The following is a 19,157-nucleotide window of genomic DNA, read 5'->3' as shown; positions in this document are numbered from 1 at the left end:
GGTAGCTATCACATGAGTGCAGTGGTCAGAAGCAATGTAGTGCAGACCTGCATGGAACTGTCTGCTTGCTGTGAAAATACTGATGCCAGACAGCCGACTTTCCTTTCTTGCAGAGGACTGACTATTTTTACTGTGAGATTATATCTCTCCTACTTGGAGGGTGCTTAAAATAACTTTTTGTCTATGAAGTAATAATTGTTAATGATAGTTGTTTTTTACACGTTTCCTTACTTGGCAAAATATAAATGTCAGCATTCCAATTTTCCGGATCCATGAAATCCAGCTGGTCTCCAGGAAGCATTTCCCAGAGACTGGAGCCGGTTTTATGAGATTGAGGCACTTCCTTTTTGTCCTGGGGAAGCAACAGACTTTAAATGTAATCCATGAGAAGGCCCCGGAAGCTTCAGAAGAATAACTGGTGGTGAACTTATGCTGAAATGCAGTGGGCTAATGACACGGACCATAGGAGGTGAAACTTAGAGAAAGGAGAGACAGGGAAGCAGTCTATTTCCAGGACTAGTCCGAGTGGGAGGACCACAGCTGGCACAGCATAAATATTCTGCCAGCTTCTCCCTGGCATAGGGAAGCGTGATTCCTCACAGCCAGGACAGAGTATTCCTTTTACTTGGCAAGAAGGTGCCACAAGGGCTCTTGAACAGAGCAAAGCTGGATCCTTGAAGGTTGGCCGTGGAGGAAGGACCCACACGGGGAGGGTTCCTGGATGCCCCAGCACCATCTTTTGTCCTCTGGGTGGGCTTTTACTTTGGGGAGCTCTCAGTTACCCTCCCCCAGCCCTAGTGCATTGGTCAGGAAATGTTGATTTTTATTATTATTCTTTTCCTATTTAAAAAATTTTAGAACATTTTTTTGAGTGAAATATACATAACATAAAATGTACCATATTTGAGCGTACAACTCAGTGGCATTAGGTACGTTCACAGTGTTGTGCAACCATCACCACCATCCGTCTCTAGAAGTTTTTCATCTTCCCAAACTGAAACTGTATCCATTAAACAAAAACTCTCCATTCCCCCCTTCTCCCAGCCTTTGGCAACCACCATTCCACTTTCTGTCTCCATGAATCTGAGTGCTCTAGATACCTCATATAAGTAGAATCATGCAATATTTGTTCTTGTGTGTCTGGTTTACTTCACTTAGCATAGTATTTTGAAGGTTCATCCATGTTGTAGCCTATGTCTGAATTTCCTTCTTTTCTAAGGCTGAATAATATTCCGTTGCACGTACATACTACATTATGTTTATCCGTTCATCCAGCAGTGTACATTTGGATTGCTTCCTCCTTTTGGCTGTTGTGAATAATGCTGCAATGGTGAGGTACAAATATCTCTTGGAACCCCTGCTTTCTGTTCTTTGGAGTATATACCCTGAGGTGGAAATGCTGGGTCATAAGGTAGTCCATATTTACATTTTTGAGGAACCACTATGCTATCTTTCATAGCAGCCGCACCATTTTATCTTCCTAACAACAACACACAAGCGTTCTAATTTCTCTGCGTCCTTGCTAACACTTAACTGTTTTCTGGTTTGGGTTTTTTTTGTTTGTTTGATAATAGTCATTTGAATGGGTGTGAAGTGTTATTTCATGATGAAGTACCAATTTTTTTTTAATAAATTTATTATTTATTTATTTATTTATTTATTTACTTATTTTTGGCTGCGTTGGGTCTTCGTTGCTGCGGGTGGGCTTTCTCTAGTTGTGGCGAGCGGGGGCTACTCTCGTTGCGTTGCACGGGCTTCTCATTGCAGTGGCTTCTCTTGTTGTGGAGCACGGGCTCTAGGCGTTGTGGGCTCAGTAGCTGTGGCTCGCGGGCTCTGTAGTTGTGGCTCGCAGGCTCTAGAGCACAGGCTCAGTAGTTGTGGCGCACGGGCTTAGTTGCTCCGCGGCATGTGGGATCTTCCCGGACCAGGGCTCGAACCCGTGTCCCCTGCACTGGCAGGCGGATTCTTAACCACTGCGCCACCAGGGAAGCCCCGAAGCACCGCTTTTTGATAGCTGGTTCTTTGACTTGACTCTAGTACTTTAAAAAAATTAATTAAAAGTGATTCAGTTATACATATACATATATTCATTCTTTTTCATTGTAGTGCTGCAGTGAACACTGTGGTACATGTCTCTTTTCGAATTATGGTTTTCTCCGGATACATGCCCAGGAGTGGGATTGCAGGATCATATGGTGGCTCTATTTTCAGTTTTCTAAGGAACCTCCATACTGTTCTCCATAGTGGCTGTACCAATTTAGATTCCCACCAACAGTGTAGGAGGGTTCCCTTTTCTCCACACCCTCTCCAACATTGTAGTTTTGATTTGCATTTCTCTGATATTTGGTGATGTTGAGCATCTTTTCACATGCTTTTTGGCCATCTGTATGTCTTCTTTGGAGAAACGTCTATTTAGATCTTCTGCCGTACTTTTACAGAAGGCTCAGGAATAAAGCAAAAAATAAATAGTAAATAGGAACACAAAAAACCTAATTATAAGAGAGTGGTCAATTTGGGATTCTACTGATGTCCTCAACATGCCTAGACTATTTTGAAGTCCAGACCAAGAAAAGCAACGTCCAGAAAGAGGCAGGAGTTCACTAACCAGATGACATTTCCATGGTGGGGACACCAACCCCACCACCGGTGAGAGTGTCCTTACTTTGTGGCTGCAACAGGGCATCCATGTTGGGATACAGGACAAGCAGCAGAGCATCCTGTGTTGTGTGCAATGGGGTATATTATGTAACATGAGTCCTTTGCCCTAATTCCACATTCACCAGCTAATGTGGTGAATCTAATCTTCAATTTTGTTTCCCAGACTGTGTAAAACACGTGCTCTGATCTGCTTGGCCATTTTGTTCGTTATTGTCATTCCACAAATGGATGCTCTGGTGATAAATCATTCTCCTTCGCTTGGTCAGCGTGACCGCCTCAGCCCTGGAGGACTGTGGAAACCCAGCTCCCTAAATCTGCAGAGCTGAGGGCAGTGTGCCTGCCACCTCCACACGCATCTCAGAGCCGTGCCTTGTCACTTCTCGGGAAATCCTTCCCAGATGGAGCCTTTACAGCCTCTTTCTTGGGTGTTTTTTCCCTGTGTGGGCCTGATGTTCTTCTCTCTGTCCAGCTGAAGTCTCTGTTAGAATGGGAGAACTCTGCTGTCGGGTTTAGGGTTGAGAAAGGGTGAAAGAAGATAATTTTGTGGCTTTTCCACATCATAAGAAACTGACTCGGTAAGTACTTATTGCATGTCTGATATGAGCCAGGTTTTGGGTGGGTTACTGGAAATACAGCGGTGAGCAAGCAGGGGAGGCCCCTCCCCTGATGGAAAAGAGACCAGAAGGAAGAGAGTGCCGCCGGAGGATTGGTTCGTGCGCTCCTAGCATAGCCTGTACTGTGGTGTATTGCAGAGGTCTGTTACCATCTCCAGAGACCCTCTCCAAAGGGCTCAAGGACAGCCATTGTGTCCCCCCGCCTCCAGTAGGTCATGCAATAACCGTTTGCTGGGCTGACCCAGGGAGTATCACAGAGCCGGGAAGCACCAACTTTAAAAAGTACTTTTCAGTCTATTTACGGCTATGTAGGTGCCCAGAATATAACTAGAGGAGGTGGGTGTAGGACCCACCCCTTATCCTCTTATCCTCTTTGAGGCAACAGCTGGTGGAGGAAGGATGCTCGCTCGTTAATTCAGCATCTCTGCATTTCAGGTATTGGCTGAATATCTAGCTGTACGAAATATTAAGTTTCGTCTCTAGTTTTAGAAGTTGTTCTTCTATTGGCATTGATTCTGATATTCAGACAGGAAATCTTAAGGCTTGCAAACACTTTTTGTTCCATGTTTTGTTCCTAGAAATAAGCTGCTGCTGTGCAGGGGAGAAGTGGGGAGAGGCGGGGGGACGACGCATCCAGAATTTCTCTGCCAGCTGCAGCCACCATGTTTTTGAAGGCTGCTGAGTAACTGAGTGCTTTCTAGGAAATACCCAGGAAGGCATAAACCTTGATAATGTAGAGAAATTTGGGAGGTATGTCCTTTTGAGAAGGGAGGAGGAACCGTGTGTGTGTATGTGTGTGTGTGTGTGTGTGTGTGTGTGTGTGTGTGTGTGTGTGTGTGTAACATCTCTAGCCTGAAGTGAGTGGCCAGAATCTCAGACTTCAAAAGTAAGATGCAGGCTCAACTCAAAAGATAATAGTTAGGAGGAGGACTAAAGTCTAAAGTCCTGGAAGCATTGCCTCTTTAACTGAAGAAAGTAAAAATCCACACCCTCAAAAGAAGTTGCTGACTTAAAATGGATTCACAGAAAAGGAATCTGCAAACTTGAGAATTAAAGTGACAAGTGCAGGTAGAATGTGGTTTGCACGGAATCTATAAAAAAGAGCAGTGTTCTGGAAAGAAGACCATGTCAGCGTTTGTTAAGCACTGCCCTGGGAGGGGACCTTGGAGGTTCGGATTTTAGGGGTCAAACGGATTCCTTGCTGGGATGTAGTGCCTTTTAGAAATGCTTTAGGAATATCCAGCTGGCTCTGGTCTAACCATGAGCCCGACTCATAACCTTGCAGACTCTCATTTTCTCTGTTTGGTCCTCCCCACATAGATGCAGGTAAGCTGAGTGCACCGTCAGTTCTGATTGGGTGCCTGGTCAGACCTTTGTGCAATGAGAGAATTAAACCTCTAAAGCTGTGCTTCTGAAGTTCTGACCTTGGGCTCCTCAGTGACCAGAATGTAGCCTGGCCAGACTTTACCTTTGGTTTTTTGGATGTCTTGGCTGGGAGAGAGAAAGGGTGATGGGTCAAGAGTGTGACTTCTCTGTTGTGATGGGGATAGTTGTTCCTAGGAATAGAAGGAAGAAAGAGATAAGAATAAGTAATTAATGAGACCTTCATGGCCCAGGTCAGAATGGAGGTTGGCATTCTGGGTGGCATGCCCACTTCTGGAATTTGGGAATTGAACAGAAAGAATATAGAATGACTGCAATTGGGAATTTTGATCTCATATCCAAATGGGTCATTAGATCTGCCTCAATGCAAGCTGATCACCTTGGGTCTTTGGGTCTGTGGCACTGGCCAACAGCTGCTTGGAGTATCTTCCTGGCTGTGTTGTCAGTTTTGTGTGCGTGTGTGCACGTGTGCTCATTTTTTAGGGTTTATAGGCATCTTTCGGTTCTCTCTTTAATGTGCTAGTCCCGTGCCTGAGTTGATGGCCACTTGGAAAACTCACGTGCTGATGTCTACCCCTTAACATGGAAATAAAGGTCCAGTTCCAAGGAAACAGCTCCCCTGGCCCATGTACCCAACGTGACCCACCAAGGCTATTGATGAAGAGTTTTTAGTCACTCCATGGGAGGTTCCATGTCCATATACATCTTCCCAAATTCAGGGAGGTGGAGAGAATTGCTTGACCTGTCTTTAAGAAGGCAAGAGGGTGCCCAGGAGTGGTGTGGGAATCTGGGTTGGAGGAGGAAAGACTGGATAATTGAAAGAAGAGATGAAAGTGTTGGGAATGTGGGTGGGAGAAGAGGGATGTTTAGACTGCCATGAGAGGTGTCTGGGACCTGCTAATAGCCCTCTCTGTTTGCGTTTGAGGTCTTCCCTCCCTCTCCCACCCCCATAAGCTGGCCTAAACTACCCTGTGCACACCTGGAAAAGGTAAACTTCCTTTTCAGGTGGGGCTGTGAGGTGCAGTCATAATGTTTCATTATTGTTGTTGGCAAGACGCTCAAAAGATCAATTAGTCTCTCCGTGCAGCTCCTGGGGGCTTGTTTGGGATATGTTTCCTCTGGAAGAAGTTAGTTTTAATGATGCTAATATTATGAAGAAACCTGACATTAGGAGAATCTCAGGAGGGGGTGTGCAGGAGCAGGGTGGGTGCAGAAGGCAGCCACACACCGAGCCCTGCGTTTCCTGTTTGCTGTGTTCTGAAGAGAGCAGCTGATTCCAGCACCCCGTGAGTAAGCCTCAGTGCGCACCCCCCTGCCTCTCCCTCAGTGCGTGTTAAGGCCCAGACATTCCTCACTGTGATGAGAATATCACCCTCTGGAGGCTGATACCCAGACATGCTGGCAGTTTCCAAATGGTGAAACAGTGCTAGCTTCTGTGTCTGCAAAGCTCAGAAAGGCAACCCTGAACTACGACAGTGGACATTATATACAAAATCCTGCCTTCTGTTTGTTGTTTGTCCTTGTGCATGTGATGGCTGGCCCAAGCTGGTTGATCTGAGACTTGCATGAAAACATTACCTCATGAACTTTTTCAAGGGTGCGAGGTGAAAGCAGAAGCCAGAGGTTCCATGCTCCAAATCTATCTTTGGAATTCAAGAACTGAGAGGAACTAGCCAGTGAAAACACAAGCCGCTCCTTTAATCTGAAGTCCTCCACAACGGTGGCTGCTTGGGTGGGAGGGGGGTGGCCGGCATCCTATTCTGCTTCCCCAGAGAACCTCTTGTCTCCAGGCATCTGTCAGGTGTCCTCTCTTAAAGGGCAGGCTTTCCACTCTCAGGACCTTTTCACCTGTGGTCTCCCTCCATCCTTAAATAGTTCACTTAGAAGAACAGGAATGGTGTAAGGGAGAGAAAAAGAAGGAATGAAAAGACACTCTCTCTGTGGTAGGTAAGTGGTTGATGCTTCTTGGTATCTGACCCTTTTACAGATATTTTGCTTGCTAGTTCCTGGCTGGCCCTGTGCAGGTGGTGCTAATGCTTCTTCCTGAGCCGATAGGAAGACCCTCTGGTCCCATGGGCCTGGGCGGCCACGGATGGGGAACCACTGTGCACGGATGTGGAGAAGAGCATAGCCATGGGGAGTGATGCTCAGAGCATGGAAAACACTCTCTCATCTTTATTTTCTCCATTGTTTCATGTGCTTTTTTCTATTTTCTATTTTTGACACCAGATGAAGCCCAGTGCCTCCCTCTGCTTATTACATTGGCTGTAATGCTGATTTCCAATAAAAATGATATGCTCAAACCAGACTTCATCTTATTTTCCTTAAAAAAAGAGAAATTATTACCATATTTTTGACTTGATGAAACATCATGAATCCCATGATGTACGTTTCTCATTATGATTTTTAAACCGTTGAAACGAATGCCTTTTGACTTATTTTTTTTTTTTGACTTATTTTTTATTATAGTAATTTTATTCATTTGTCTAGACCACACAGATCAGTTAACCACATGGTGAAGTTAGGAACTGGCTGACAGGGGAGTTTGTGTTGTCTAAAGAATAAACCTAGGGACTTCCCTGGTGGTGCAGTGGTTGAGAGTCTGCCTGCCAATGCAGGAGACGCGGGTTCGAGCCCTGGTCTGGGAAGATCCCACGTGCCGTGGAGCAACTAGGCCCGTGAGCCACAACTACTGAGCCTGCGCGTCTGGAGCCTGTGCTCCGCAACGAGAGAGGCCGCGATAATGAGAGGCCCGCGCACCGTGATGAAGAGTAGCCCCCACTTGCTGCAACTGGAGAAAGCCCTAGCACAGCAACGAGGACCCAACACAGCCATAAATAAAAATAAATAAACCCCCAAAAAAAGTTTAAAAAAAAAAGAATAAACCTAGGCTTTTCTATGCCAGACTAGCATTTCTTAGCTTATAATAATAGTGCTGGCTACTCTTGATTGATCTCAACCTGGGTCCTGGCTATGCACATTTCATGCAACATCACATTTAATCTTTACAGCAACTCCATCATGTAGGTACTGTTATCACCTTCATTCTCCTGATGGGAAAACAGAAGCTCAGATCATTTTTTTCCCATGGCTCTCAAGGCGGGGAGGGGTTAGCAAACTTTTTCTATAAAATATCAGAAAGTAAATATTTTAGGTTTTTGCGGCTCTACTATCTCTGTCACAACTACTCAGCTGTTATAGTGCTAGAGAAGACAAAAGATACAAAAACAAACGAGGGTAGCTGTGTTCCAATAAAGCCTTATTTATGGACTCTGATATTTGAATTTCACATAATTCTCTCAGGTCATGAAATAATATAATTCTTTTGATTTTTTTCCCCAACCGTTAAATATATTAAAATGTTTTTCACTTGCAGGCTATACAAAAACAGGTAGTGGGCTGGATTTGCTGATTCCGGTGTAGATGACAAGAGTATGCAGAGAAGGCGGGTGGGTTAGGATGAAATGGTGGGAGGGATACTCCTGCCAGAGGGCACAGTATGTGTGCCCGTTGCAGGGAGCATGAAGTACTTGAGGAACTGCAAGAAATCCAAGTGCGGCTTGGTATAGGGTAGGAGGCAAGATGAGAGGAGACAGCAGGGCTCAAGCCATGACCTTGTAAGGCATTTTAAGGATTTTGGACTTTGTCCTTGGAGCAATGGGAAGCCATTTAAAAGTACTAAGCAAAAGAGTGACAAGGGCAATTTGTCTTTTTAAAAGATCTTTGGCTGATGTGTAGAGAATGGATTGCAACGGATCTGTAAGAGTAGAAGCAGAAAAAACAGGAGGCTCAAGAAGTGGGCCAGGTGAGTGATGATGGTGTCAATTAGTGACTGTAGCCAGAACCACTTCCTTCCAACAACAGGAAGTCAGGATGGTCGGTTTTGCAGATGAGGAAAATGTGGCTGGGAGAGCTGCAGTGTCTTCCCTGGCAACATAGCAAATGGAGGGAGAACAACGATGAAGACCCTCGTCTATTTCATCGTCGAGGGAAATCAACTCTTGTTCAAATACTAGAAATGCCAAAGAAGATATGGTGGTAATGATTTTATGTTATTTTTGTGCCGGTATTAGGAAGGTAACTGAATCCTTACTCAAAGGTCAGCTTTTTCTTAAAATTTGTGTAGCTTTCTTTCCCAAAGGACAATTGGTATATTCTCTTCTACCTTTGGAGGAGTGATTCGCCTGGCTGGGCACTCAGAGTCACCCTCTAATTCTGATACTGGCACGCGTCTCTGGGTCAGAGCACACCATCTTTTGAACAATAGAATGTGAGGGTTTGGAGTCTGTTTCTGTGGGGTCCAGGACTGGCCTGGGGAAGAACGGAAGAGGGAAAGGTGAGACTCATGCCCTGGGCCAGAGGGGTGGTGGTGATTTTGCCTCAGTTTCTCTGGGGGTTGTGCCCTAATGGCAGTGGTAGGTGGTACTGACCCATGGCGGGTGGGAGAAGGGGAGCTTCAGAAAGCTCTTGTGGAGTGGGATCCAGTGGTTATACTGCTCAGTGGATCTTGGTTTTGGCTGGTACTTTATTCAGATTTTCCCTTACATTACTGTTGTCACTTAGTGTTCTTTCCCCATTATTAGGGGAGGTCTCTGGAGTCCTGGTCTAACATCTCCTCCTAGCCCACAATGTATGGTGCCTCACATACAGCAGATGCTCAGTACTGAATATTGGCTCTGTGGACTTGTCACCTTTGGTATCCATGCTGCACAGTACAACCTCGTCTCACAAAGAAGTCAGCACTTTTAAATCTCAAATTATAACAAACAAGGCATTGGGACATCCTGAAAATAGGACAGATTTCAGGAGTTAGCAGTGACCAAGATTGGGGATTCCACTGAAGATCTTCTCCAATGATGTGACTTCTGTTGACCCCTTCTTTTTTCTTCACCCTTATTTCATTAGACATAGGTCGCATGTCTTTATTTTTGCATGGTAGGTGCCCAGTAGAGGTCTACTGAGCTTCTTCTCTTCTGATACTGATTTTATCTATTTTCTATAGGCTCTGTATAGGTGGTGATAGGTGATGAGGCTGAAGTCGTGATCTCAGGGATTTTGATACACTCTCCCCCACCTTACTTCCTTCTTTCATCAGTTATTGGAAGTTGGTTATGTGCCAGGCACTGGTTTAAGTTCTGGGGGAACAACCATGAAAGAAGACATGGCCTCTGGTTGCAAATAATACATACCAGTCTCGTGGAGAGATAAAAGGAAGTAATGGCCACTGGGAATGCAGGCAGCCAGAGAGGGCTGTCCCTGACCTGGTGGATAGGACCTTCCTGAGGCCGTTGCCTGCTGACCTCCTGAGCATGGTCAAGGACAATGTGGATGCGTTAACAGACTCTACACTTGCCTTTCTCCATTTCTGCAGGTGGAGATGTCTGCCCAGAGGTTAGTTTCTAACAGGACGTCCCAGCAATCTGCATCTAATTCTGATTACACCTGGGAATATGAGTATTATGAGATTGGACCAGTTTCCTTTGAAGGACTGAAGGCTCACAAATGTAAGTCTTGTGCAATTCCCCATTGTAAGCATGATGTGTGTTTGCTTTAACCTGTGAAATCCCCAGTGTTTACTTTTCCTGAACATCCTTTTTATAGAAATCTGTCCTCTACCCCCAAATCCCTGGAAAACACCCCCTCCAAATATAGGCTCATTGCTCAGGGATGTATAATATGATTGACGAAGAACTTGAAAGATTCCCTTAGTGGGGGAACATGAATCAATGTCACTTTCAAATTGAGATTTTAGAAAAATTAATGATGCCAGCTCTCTGAAACCATGTGAACATTTGGACCATCAAAAATGTGTACACAAATAGAATTTGGAACTCTAATTTGAAGAACCTTCTCTTGTAACAGTCCGCAATGTCCTTTCAGCCCCGCTGGGTTTCTGGGGCTGTGGAAAGCAGTCTGTCTGTGTGTGTTCATAGTGATGGACCAGAATAGCCTGCAGTCATTCCCAGCTCTGTGTTATAGGCATGCATTGTGCTTTGTGTTATTGGAGTGATTAATGATCCAGCACAGAGCAAGGAAATATAACTCTATGAAAGGTTACCATCCACCTCCAGTCATAAGTGTCTGCTGACTGGCCAGCATGAAGCAGCTCAGTTTCCTTAAGCAGAGTTGACATAACAAGCAGAAAGTGCTGCCCACTACTGGGTCCTGTCGTGGTTACCCCATAAATATTCCAGAGATGTTTGCTTGTTTCAGAATGAATGTCCGCAGCACCATAAAAATCGTAGGTTCTTATCTGGCTCAGATTAATGGAACATGCTAGGAAATACAAGAGAGACTAGAATTGAAGATGCAAATGTGGCAAAGGAAATGCTTTCACTTCTTTTGTGTTTCCTGGCCGCTGCCACTCTAAGCTGTCTTGGCATTCATGATTCCTCACTCCTACTTGCAAAGTGGGCTTTCTATTTTTTTCAGCTTCATTGAGGTATACTTGACAAATAAAATTGTAATATATTTAAAGTATACAAAGTGGTAATTTGATATATTTTATATATTGTGAAAAGATTCCCCCCATCAAGTTAATTAACACATCCATCACCTCAGGTATGTATTTGTTTGATTGTTTATTTGTTGGTGAGAACATTTAAGTTCTATTCTCTTGCAAATTTCAATTGTACAAAACAGTGTTATCAACTATACTTTCCATGTTATACATTAGATCCTTAGATCTTATTCATCTTATAGCTGAAAGTTTATACTCTTTTACCAACCTCTCCTGATTTCCCCAATCCCCCAGCCCCTGGCAACCACTTTTCTACTCTCTGTTTCTATGAGTTCGACTTCTTCTCTTTTTTTTAGAGTCTACATAAAAGTGATATCATGCGCTATTTGTCTTTCTCTGTCTCGTTTATTTCACTTCATATAATGCCCTCCAGTTTCACAAGTGTTGTCATAAATGACAGTATTTCCTTCTTCTTAAAGGCCAAATAATACTCAAACATCTATCTATCATCTATCTATCTATAACATTTAATTAATCCATTCATCCATGAATAGACAGTTAAGTTGTTTCCATACCTTGGCTATTGTGAATAATGCTACAATGAACATGGGAGTATAGATATCCTCTTCAAGATAACGCTTTCATTTCCTTTGGATATATATCCAGAAATGGGAAAGCTGGATCATATGGTAGTTCAACTTTTAATTTCTTGAGGAAATTTCATGCTGTTTTTCATAGTGGCTGCACCAGTTACATTCCTACCAACAATGCACAAGGGCTCCCTTTTCTCCGCATCCTCACCAACAGTTGTTATCTCTTGTCTTTTTGGTAACAGACATTCTAACAGTGGTGAGATGATATCTCTTTGAGGTTTTGAATTGCATTTTTCTAAAGATTAGCAATGTTGAGCACATTTTCAGGTACCTGTTGACCATTTGGATATCTTCTTTGGAAAAATGTCTATTCAGGCCCTTTGCCCTTTTTTTTTTTTTTTTTTTTTTAAATTTTTGGCTGTGTTGGGTCTTCGATGCTGCGCATGGGCTTTTCTCTAGTTGCAGCGAGAGGGGGCCACCCCGCACTGCGGTGCACAGGCCTCCTCATTGCGGTGGCTTCTCTTGTTGCGGAGCACGGGCTCCAGGCACACGGGCTTCAGTAGTCGTGGCTCGTGGGCTCTAGAGCACAGGCTCAGTAGTTGTGGTGCACGGGCCTAGTTGCTCCGCGGCATGCGGGATCCTCCTGGACCAGGGCTCGAACCCGTGACCCCTGCATTGGCAGGCAGATTCCTAACCTCTGCACCACCAGGGAAGTCCCCCTTTGCCCATTTTTAAATTGCATTGTTTTTTTGCTATTGAGTTGTATGAGTTCCTTGTATATTTTGGATATTAACCCCTTACCAGATATGTGATTTGCAAATGTTTTCTCAAAGTCCATAATTTGCCTTTTCATTTTGTTGATGGTTTCCTTCTCCCTCATGTTTATTTTTGCCTTTGTTCCCTTTGCTTTTGGTGTTAAGCCCAAAAAATCATTACCAAGAGTGATGTCAAGGAGCTTACCCCTATGTTTATGACCGTTATTTTGAATTCTCACTAAGATCTGTTTCTGGAGATTTATCTTATCCTTTTGTTTGGAACACATTCCTCTATTTCTTCAGTCTCCTTGACTCTCTGTGTTGGTTTCTGTACATTAGATAAAAGAGCCACCACTCCCAGTCTTAGCAGAGTGGTCTTATATAGGAAATGAACCTTGTCATTCAGCCAGGCCTGAGATCTTAGTTTTCTCTCAAACTTGTATGATTGTTCAAGCAAACTTCTTTGTATTGGTAGCTCCTAGTAATTGAGGGTGTGTCAAGACCTGTCTGTGTCCGGAAGGAGAGGATTGTGGTCAGTGCCTAGATACAGTTTGATTAGAAGCAGAACCTCAGGCAACAACTGCAGAGTAAATAGTTAAATTCTTTCCAGGGAGAAACTGGGAAATGGGCATTTTGTCTGCTCTTTCTGTGCTGAGCCTGGCGGAGAGCCATGGAAGGGTGCTCTCAGGCTTTTTAAGAACTACAGTCCTGTGGGACTCATGGCTATCAGAGCTAGGATATCAGGCAGTCCCTTGGGCAGCAGCTGCAAAAGCTGGGGCGCCAGACTTGTATAAAAGCTCCTTCCAGGGAGATACTGACAACTTGGTTTTTTATTATTGGAGTGGGCTAGAGGGAGAAGGCAGTGTTGGCTTCACTGGTCCCTGGGAAGGATCACAGCTGGCCCCTAGATGCCTTATAATTTAGAAGTCTGGCCCTCAGGCATCATCTTCTAAAGTAAGCAGATAAACCCCTTTCAGAGAAAGACTGGGAAATGGGTGTTTTTGCCTGCTCCCCCTGCACTGAGCCCTGGGGAGATAGTCATGTGCACGCTCATGAAGAACTGCTCCTTTGTTTGCTGTAACCTTGGATTCTCATGGACACAAACCCTGTCTGCTTTCAGAAATAGATGTTTAGGAGGCTTGTCTCTCTAGTGGGAGTCTTTTTTTTTTTTTTTGAAATTGAGGTAAAATCTGTATATAACATTATGTAAGTTTCAGGTGTACAAAATTATATTTTAACATCTGTGTACACTACAAAGTGATCATCACCAAAGGTCTAGTTATCCACCATCACCATATAGTTGACCCCTTTTACCCATTTCACCTGTCCCCTAACTCCCTTCGCCTCTGATAACCACTGATCTGTCCTCTGTGTCTATCAATTTTTTGTTTGTTTTGTTTGTTTGTTTTAGATTCCACATATGAGTGAAATTATACAGTATTTGTCTTTCTGTGTCTATGTATTTCACTTAACATAATACCCTCAAGGTCTATCTATATTGTCTCAAATGGCAACATTGCATTCTTTTTTATGACTGAGTAACATTCCATTTTCTCTGTGTGTGTGTGTGCACCATCTTCTTTATCCATTCATCCATTGATGGACACTTAGGTTGTTTCCAAATCTTGGCTATTATAAATAATGCTGTGGATTGGTTCAAGGTGGCAGAGTAGAAGGACATGCTCTCATTCCGTCTTGCGAGAGCACCGGAATCACAACTAACTGCTGAACAATCATCGACAGGAAGATGCTGGAACTCACCAAAAAAGATACCCCACATCCAAAGACAAAGGAGAAGCCACAATGAGATGGTAGGAGGAGCGCAGTCATAATAAAATCAAATCCCATAACTGCTGGTTGGGTGACTCACAAACTGGAGAACACTTATACCACAGAAGTCCACCCACTGGAGTGAAGGTTCTGAGCCCCATGTCAGGCTTCCCAACCTGGGTGTCCGGCAACGGGAGGAGGAATTCCTAGAGAATCAGACTTTGAAGTCTAGCGGGATTTGATTGCAGGACTTCAACAGGACTGGGGGAAACAGAGACTCCACTCTTGGAGGGCACACACAAAGTAGTGTGTGCATTGGGACCCAGGGGAAGGAGCAGTGACCCCATAGAGACTGAACCAGACCTACCTGCTAGTTTTGGGGGGTCTCCTGCAGAGGCGGGGGGTGGCTGTGGCTCACCATGAGGACAAGGACACAGGCAGCAGAAGTTCTGGGAAGTACTCCTTGGCATGAGTGCTCCCAGAGTCCGCCATTAGCCCCACCAAAGAGCCCAGGTAGGCTCCAGTGTTGGGTCGCCTCAGGCCAAACAACCAACAGGGAGGGAACCCAGCCCCACCCATCAGCAGACAAGTGGATTAAAGTTTTACTGAGCTCTGCCCACCAGAGCAACAGCCAGCTCTACCCACCACCAGTCCCTCCCATCAGGAAACTTGCACAAGCCTCTTAGATAGCCTAATCCACCAGAGGGCAGAGAGCAGAAGCAAGAAGAACTACAATCCTGCAGCCTGTGGAACAAAAACCACATTCACAGAAAGACAGACAACATGAAAAGACAGAGGGCTATGTACCAGATGAAGGAACAAGATAAAACCCCAGAAAAACAACTAAATGAAGCAGTGATACGCAGCCTTCCAGAAAAAGAAGTCTGAATAATGATAGTGAAGATGATCCAGGACCTCGGAAAAAGAATGGAGGCAAAGATCAAGAAGATGCAAGAAATGTTTAACAAAGACCTAGAAGAATTAAAGAACAAACAAACAGAGATGACCAATACAATAACTGAAATGAAAACTACACTAGGAGGAATCAATAGCAGAATAACTGAGGCAGAAGAAGGGATAAGTGACCTGGAAGACAGAATGGTGGAATTCACTGCTGCAGAAGAGAATAAAGAAAAAAGAATGAAAAGAAATGAAGACAGCCTAAGAGACCTCTGGGACAACATTAAATGCAACAACATTCGCATTATAGGGGTCCCAGAAGGAGAAGAGAGAGAGAAAGGACCCAAGAAAATATTTGAAGAGATTATAGTCAAAAACTTCCCTAACCTGGGAAAGGAGATAGCCACCCAAGTCCAGGAAGCACAGAGAGTCCCACACAAGATAAAGCCAAGGAGAAACACGCCAAGACACATAGTAATCAATGTGGCAAAAATTAAAAACAGAGAAAAATTATTGAAAGCAGCAAGGGAAAAATGACAAAAAACATACAAGGGAACTCCCATAAGGTTAACACCTGATTTCTCAGCAGAAACTCTACAAGCCAAAAGGGAGTGGCATGACATATTTAAAGTGATGAAAGGGAAGAACCTACAACCAAGATAACTCTCCCTGGCAAGGATCTCATTCAGATTCATTGGAGAAATTAAAAGCTCTACAGACAAGCAAAAGCTAAGAGCATTCAGCACCACAAAACCAACTCTACAACAAATGCTAAAGGAACTTCTCTAAGTGGGAAACACAAGAGAAGAAAAGGACCTACAAAAATAAACAAAACAATTAAGAAAATGGTAATACGAACATACATATCAATAATTACCTTAAACGTGAATGGATTAAATGCTCCAACCAAAAGACACAGGCTTGCTGAATGGATAGAAAAATACGACCCATATATATGCTGTCTACAAGAGACCCACTTCAGACCTAGGGACACATACAGACTGAAAGTGAGGGGATAGAAAAAGATATTCCATGCAAATGGAAATCAAAAGAAAGCTGGAGTAGCTATACTCATATCAGATAAAATGGCTTTAAAATAAAGAATGTTACAAGAGACAAGGAAGGACACTACATAATGATCAAGGGATCAATCCAAGAAGAAGATATAACAATTATAAATGTATATGCACCCAACATAGGAGCACCTCAATACATAAGGCAACTGCTAACAGCTATAAAAGAGGAAATCAACAGTAACACAAAAATAGTGGGGAACTTTAACACCTCCCTTACACCAATGGACAGACCATCCAAACAGAAAGTTAATAAGGAAACACAAGCTTTAAATGACAGAATAGACCAGATAGATTTAATTGATATTTATAGGACATTCCATCCAAAAATAGCAGATTACACTTTCTTCTCAAGTGCGCACAGAACATTCTCCAGGATAGATCACATCTTGGGTCACAAATCAAGCCTCAGTAAATTTAAGTAAATGAAATCATATCACGCATCTTTTCTGACCACAGCGCTATGAGATTAGAAATCAATTACAGAGGAAAAAACGTAAAAAACACAAACACATGGAGGCTAAACAATACGTTCCTAAATAACCAAGAGATCACTGAAGAAATCAAAGAGGAAATCAAATACCTAGAGACAAATGACAATGAAAACACGATGATCCAAAACCTATGGGATGTGGCAAAAGCAGTTCTAAGAGGGAAGTTTATAGCAATACGATCCTACCTCAAGAAACAACAAACATCTCAAATAAACAATCTAACCTTACACCTAAAAGAACTAGAGAAAGAGGAACAAATAAAACCCAAAGTTAGTAGAAGGAAAGAAATCATAACGATCAGAGAAGAAATAAATGAAAAAGAAACAAACAAAACAAAGCAAAGATCAATAAAACTAAGAGCTAGTTCTTTGAGAAGATAAACAAAATTGATAAACCATTAGCCAGACTCATCAAGAAAAAGAGGGAGAGGACTCAAATCATTAAAATTAGAAATGAAAAAAGAGAAGTTACAACAGACACCGCAGAAATACAAAGCATCCTAAGAGACTACTACAGGCAACTCTATGCCAATAAAATGGACACCCTGGAAGAAATGGACAAATTCTTAGAAAAGTATAACCTTCCAAGACTGAACCAGTAAGAAGTAGAAAATATGAAGAGACCAGTCACAAGTAATGAAATTGAAACTGTGACTAAAAATCTTCCATACAACAAAAGTCCAGGACCAGATGGCTTCACAGGTGAATTCTATCAAACATTTAGAGAAGAGCTAACGCCCATCCTTCTCAGACTCTTCCAAAAAATTGCAGAGGAAGAAACACTCCCAAACTCATTCTATGAGGCCACCATCACCCTGATACCAAAACCAGACCAAGATACTACAAAAAAAGAAAATTACAGAATATCACTGATGAATATAGATGCAAAAATCCTCAACAAAATACTAGCAAACAGAATCCAGCAACACATTAAAGGATCATACACCATGATCAAGTAGGATTTATCCCAGGGATGCAAGGATTCTTCAGTATACACAAATCAATCAATGTGATACACCATATTAACAAATGAAGAAAAACCATATGATCATCTCAATAGATGCAGAAAAAGCTTTTGACAAAATTCAACACCCATTTATGACAAAAACTCTCCAGAAAGTGGGCATAGAGGGAAACTACCTCAACATATTAAAAGCCATATATGACAAACCCACAGCAAACATTATTCTCAATGGTGAAAAACTGAAAGCATTTCCTCTAAGATCAGGAACAAGACAAGCATGTCCACTCTCATCACTATTATTCAACAAAGTTTTGGAAGTCCTAGCCACGGCAGTCAGAGAAGAAAAAGAAATAAAAGGAATCCAAATTGGAAGAGAAGAAGTAAAACTGTCACTGTTTGCAGATGACATGATACTATACATAGAGAATCCTAAAGATGCCACTAGAAAACTACTAGAGCTAATCAATGAATTTGGTAAAGTTGCAGGATACAAAATTAATGCACAGTAATCTCTTGCATTCCTATACACTAATGATGAAAAATCTGAAAGAGCCAAGGGGGGAAAGTGGCAGGGTGGTGGGGGGGGAAAGGTGGGATGAATTGGGAGATTGGGATTGACATGTATACACCAATATGTATAAAATGGATAACTAATAAGAACCTGCTGTATAAAAATAAATTAAATTAAATTTAAAAAATAATGCTGCAATGAACATAGGTGTTTATATATCTGTGCAAATTAGTGTTTTCATATTCTTCAGATAAATACCTAGAAGTAGAATAGTTGGATCATATGGTAGTTCTATTCTTAATTTTTGGAGGAATCTCCATACTGTTTTGTATAGTGGCTGCACCAATTTACATTCCTACCAATAGAGCTCAAGTGTTCCCTTTTCTTCTCATCCTCTCAAACACTTGCTATTTCTTGTCTTTTTGAGAGCCATTCTAACAGTTGTAAGGTGATATCTCATTGTGGTTTTGATTTGCATTTCTCTAATAGTTAGTGATATTGAACATCTTTTCATGTGCCTTTTGGCCATCTGTATGTCTTCTTTGGAAAGATGTCTATTCAGATCCTCTGCCCATTTTTTAGTAGAGTTGTGTGTGTTTTTTGTTGTTGTATGTGTTCTCTATATTTTTTATATTAACTGCTTTTGCATATATGATTTACAGATTTCTCCCATTCAGTAGGCTGCCTTTTTGTTTTGATGATGGTTTCCTTCACTGTGCAGAAGCTTTTTAGTTTGATGTAGCCCCATTTATTTATTTTTGCTTTTGTTTCCCTTGCCTTTGGAGTCAGATCTCTAAAAAATCACTAAGAATGATGTCAATAAGGTTACCACCTCTGTTTTCTTCTAGAAATTTTATGGTTTCAGGTCTTATATTCAAGCCTTTAATCCATTTTGAGTTAATTTTTGTGTATAGTGTAAAAGAGTGATTTAGTTTCATTCTTTTGCATGTGGCTGTCCAGTTTTCCCAACACCATTTATTGAA

The 19,157-nt window shown here is 42.6% G+C and overlaps 1 protein-coding gene across 6 annotated transcripts in view; it reads left to right on the top strand.

The window, feature by feature from the left end:
• MRAP2 (melanocortin 2 receptor accessory protein 2) overlaps window positions 1–19,157 on the top strand; it is an 83,894-nt gene that overhangs the window by 41,275 nt on the left and 23,462 nt on the right. For 5 of the 6 annotated variants that reach the window (XM_082406027.1, XM_082406032.1, XM_082406030.1 and 2 more), the window contains exon 2: window positions 10,027–10,159. In XM_082406027.1, coding sequence (XP_082262153.1) covers window positions 10,027–10,159 — 133 coding nt within the window. Of the gene's footprint in view, window positions 1–8,396; window positions 8,461–10,026; window positions 10,160–19,157 lie in introns of those variants that run through there. The other variant, XM_082406031.1, reaches the window with a different exon arrangement.

This window comes from Balaenoptera borealis (genome assembly GCF_965194805.1).
Source record: "Balaenoptera borealis genome assembly, chromosome: 9".
Lineage (NCBI taxonomy): Eukaryota > Metazoa > Chordata > Mammalia > Artiodactyla > Balaenopteridae > Balaenoptera > Balaenoptera borealis.
Note: the sequence above shows the minus strand (reverse complement) of the source record. Positions and strands in the feature narration are given on the sequence as shown.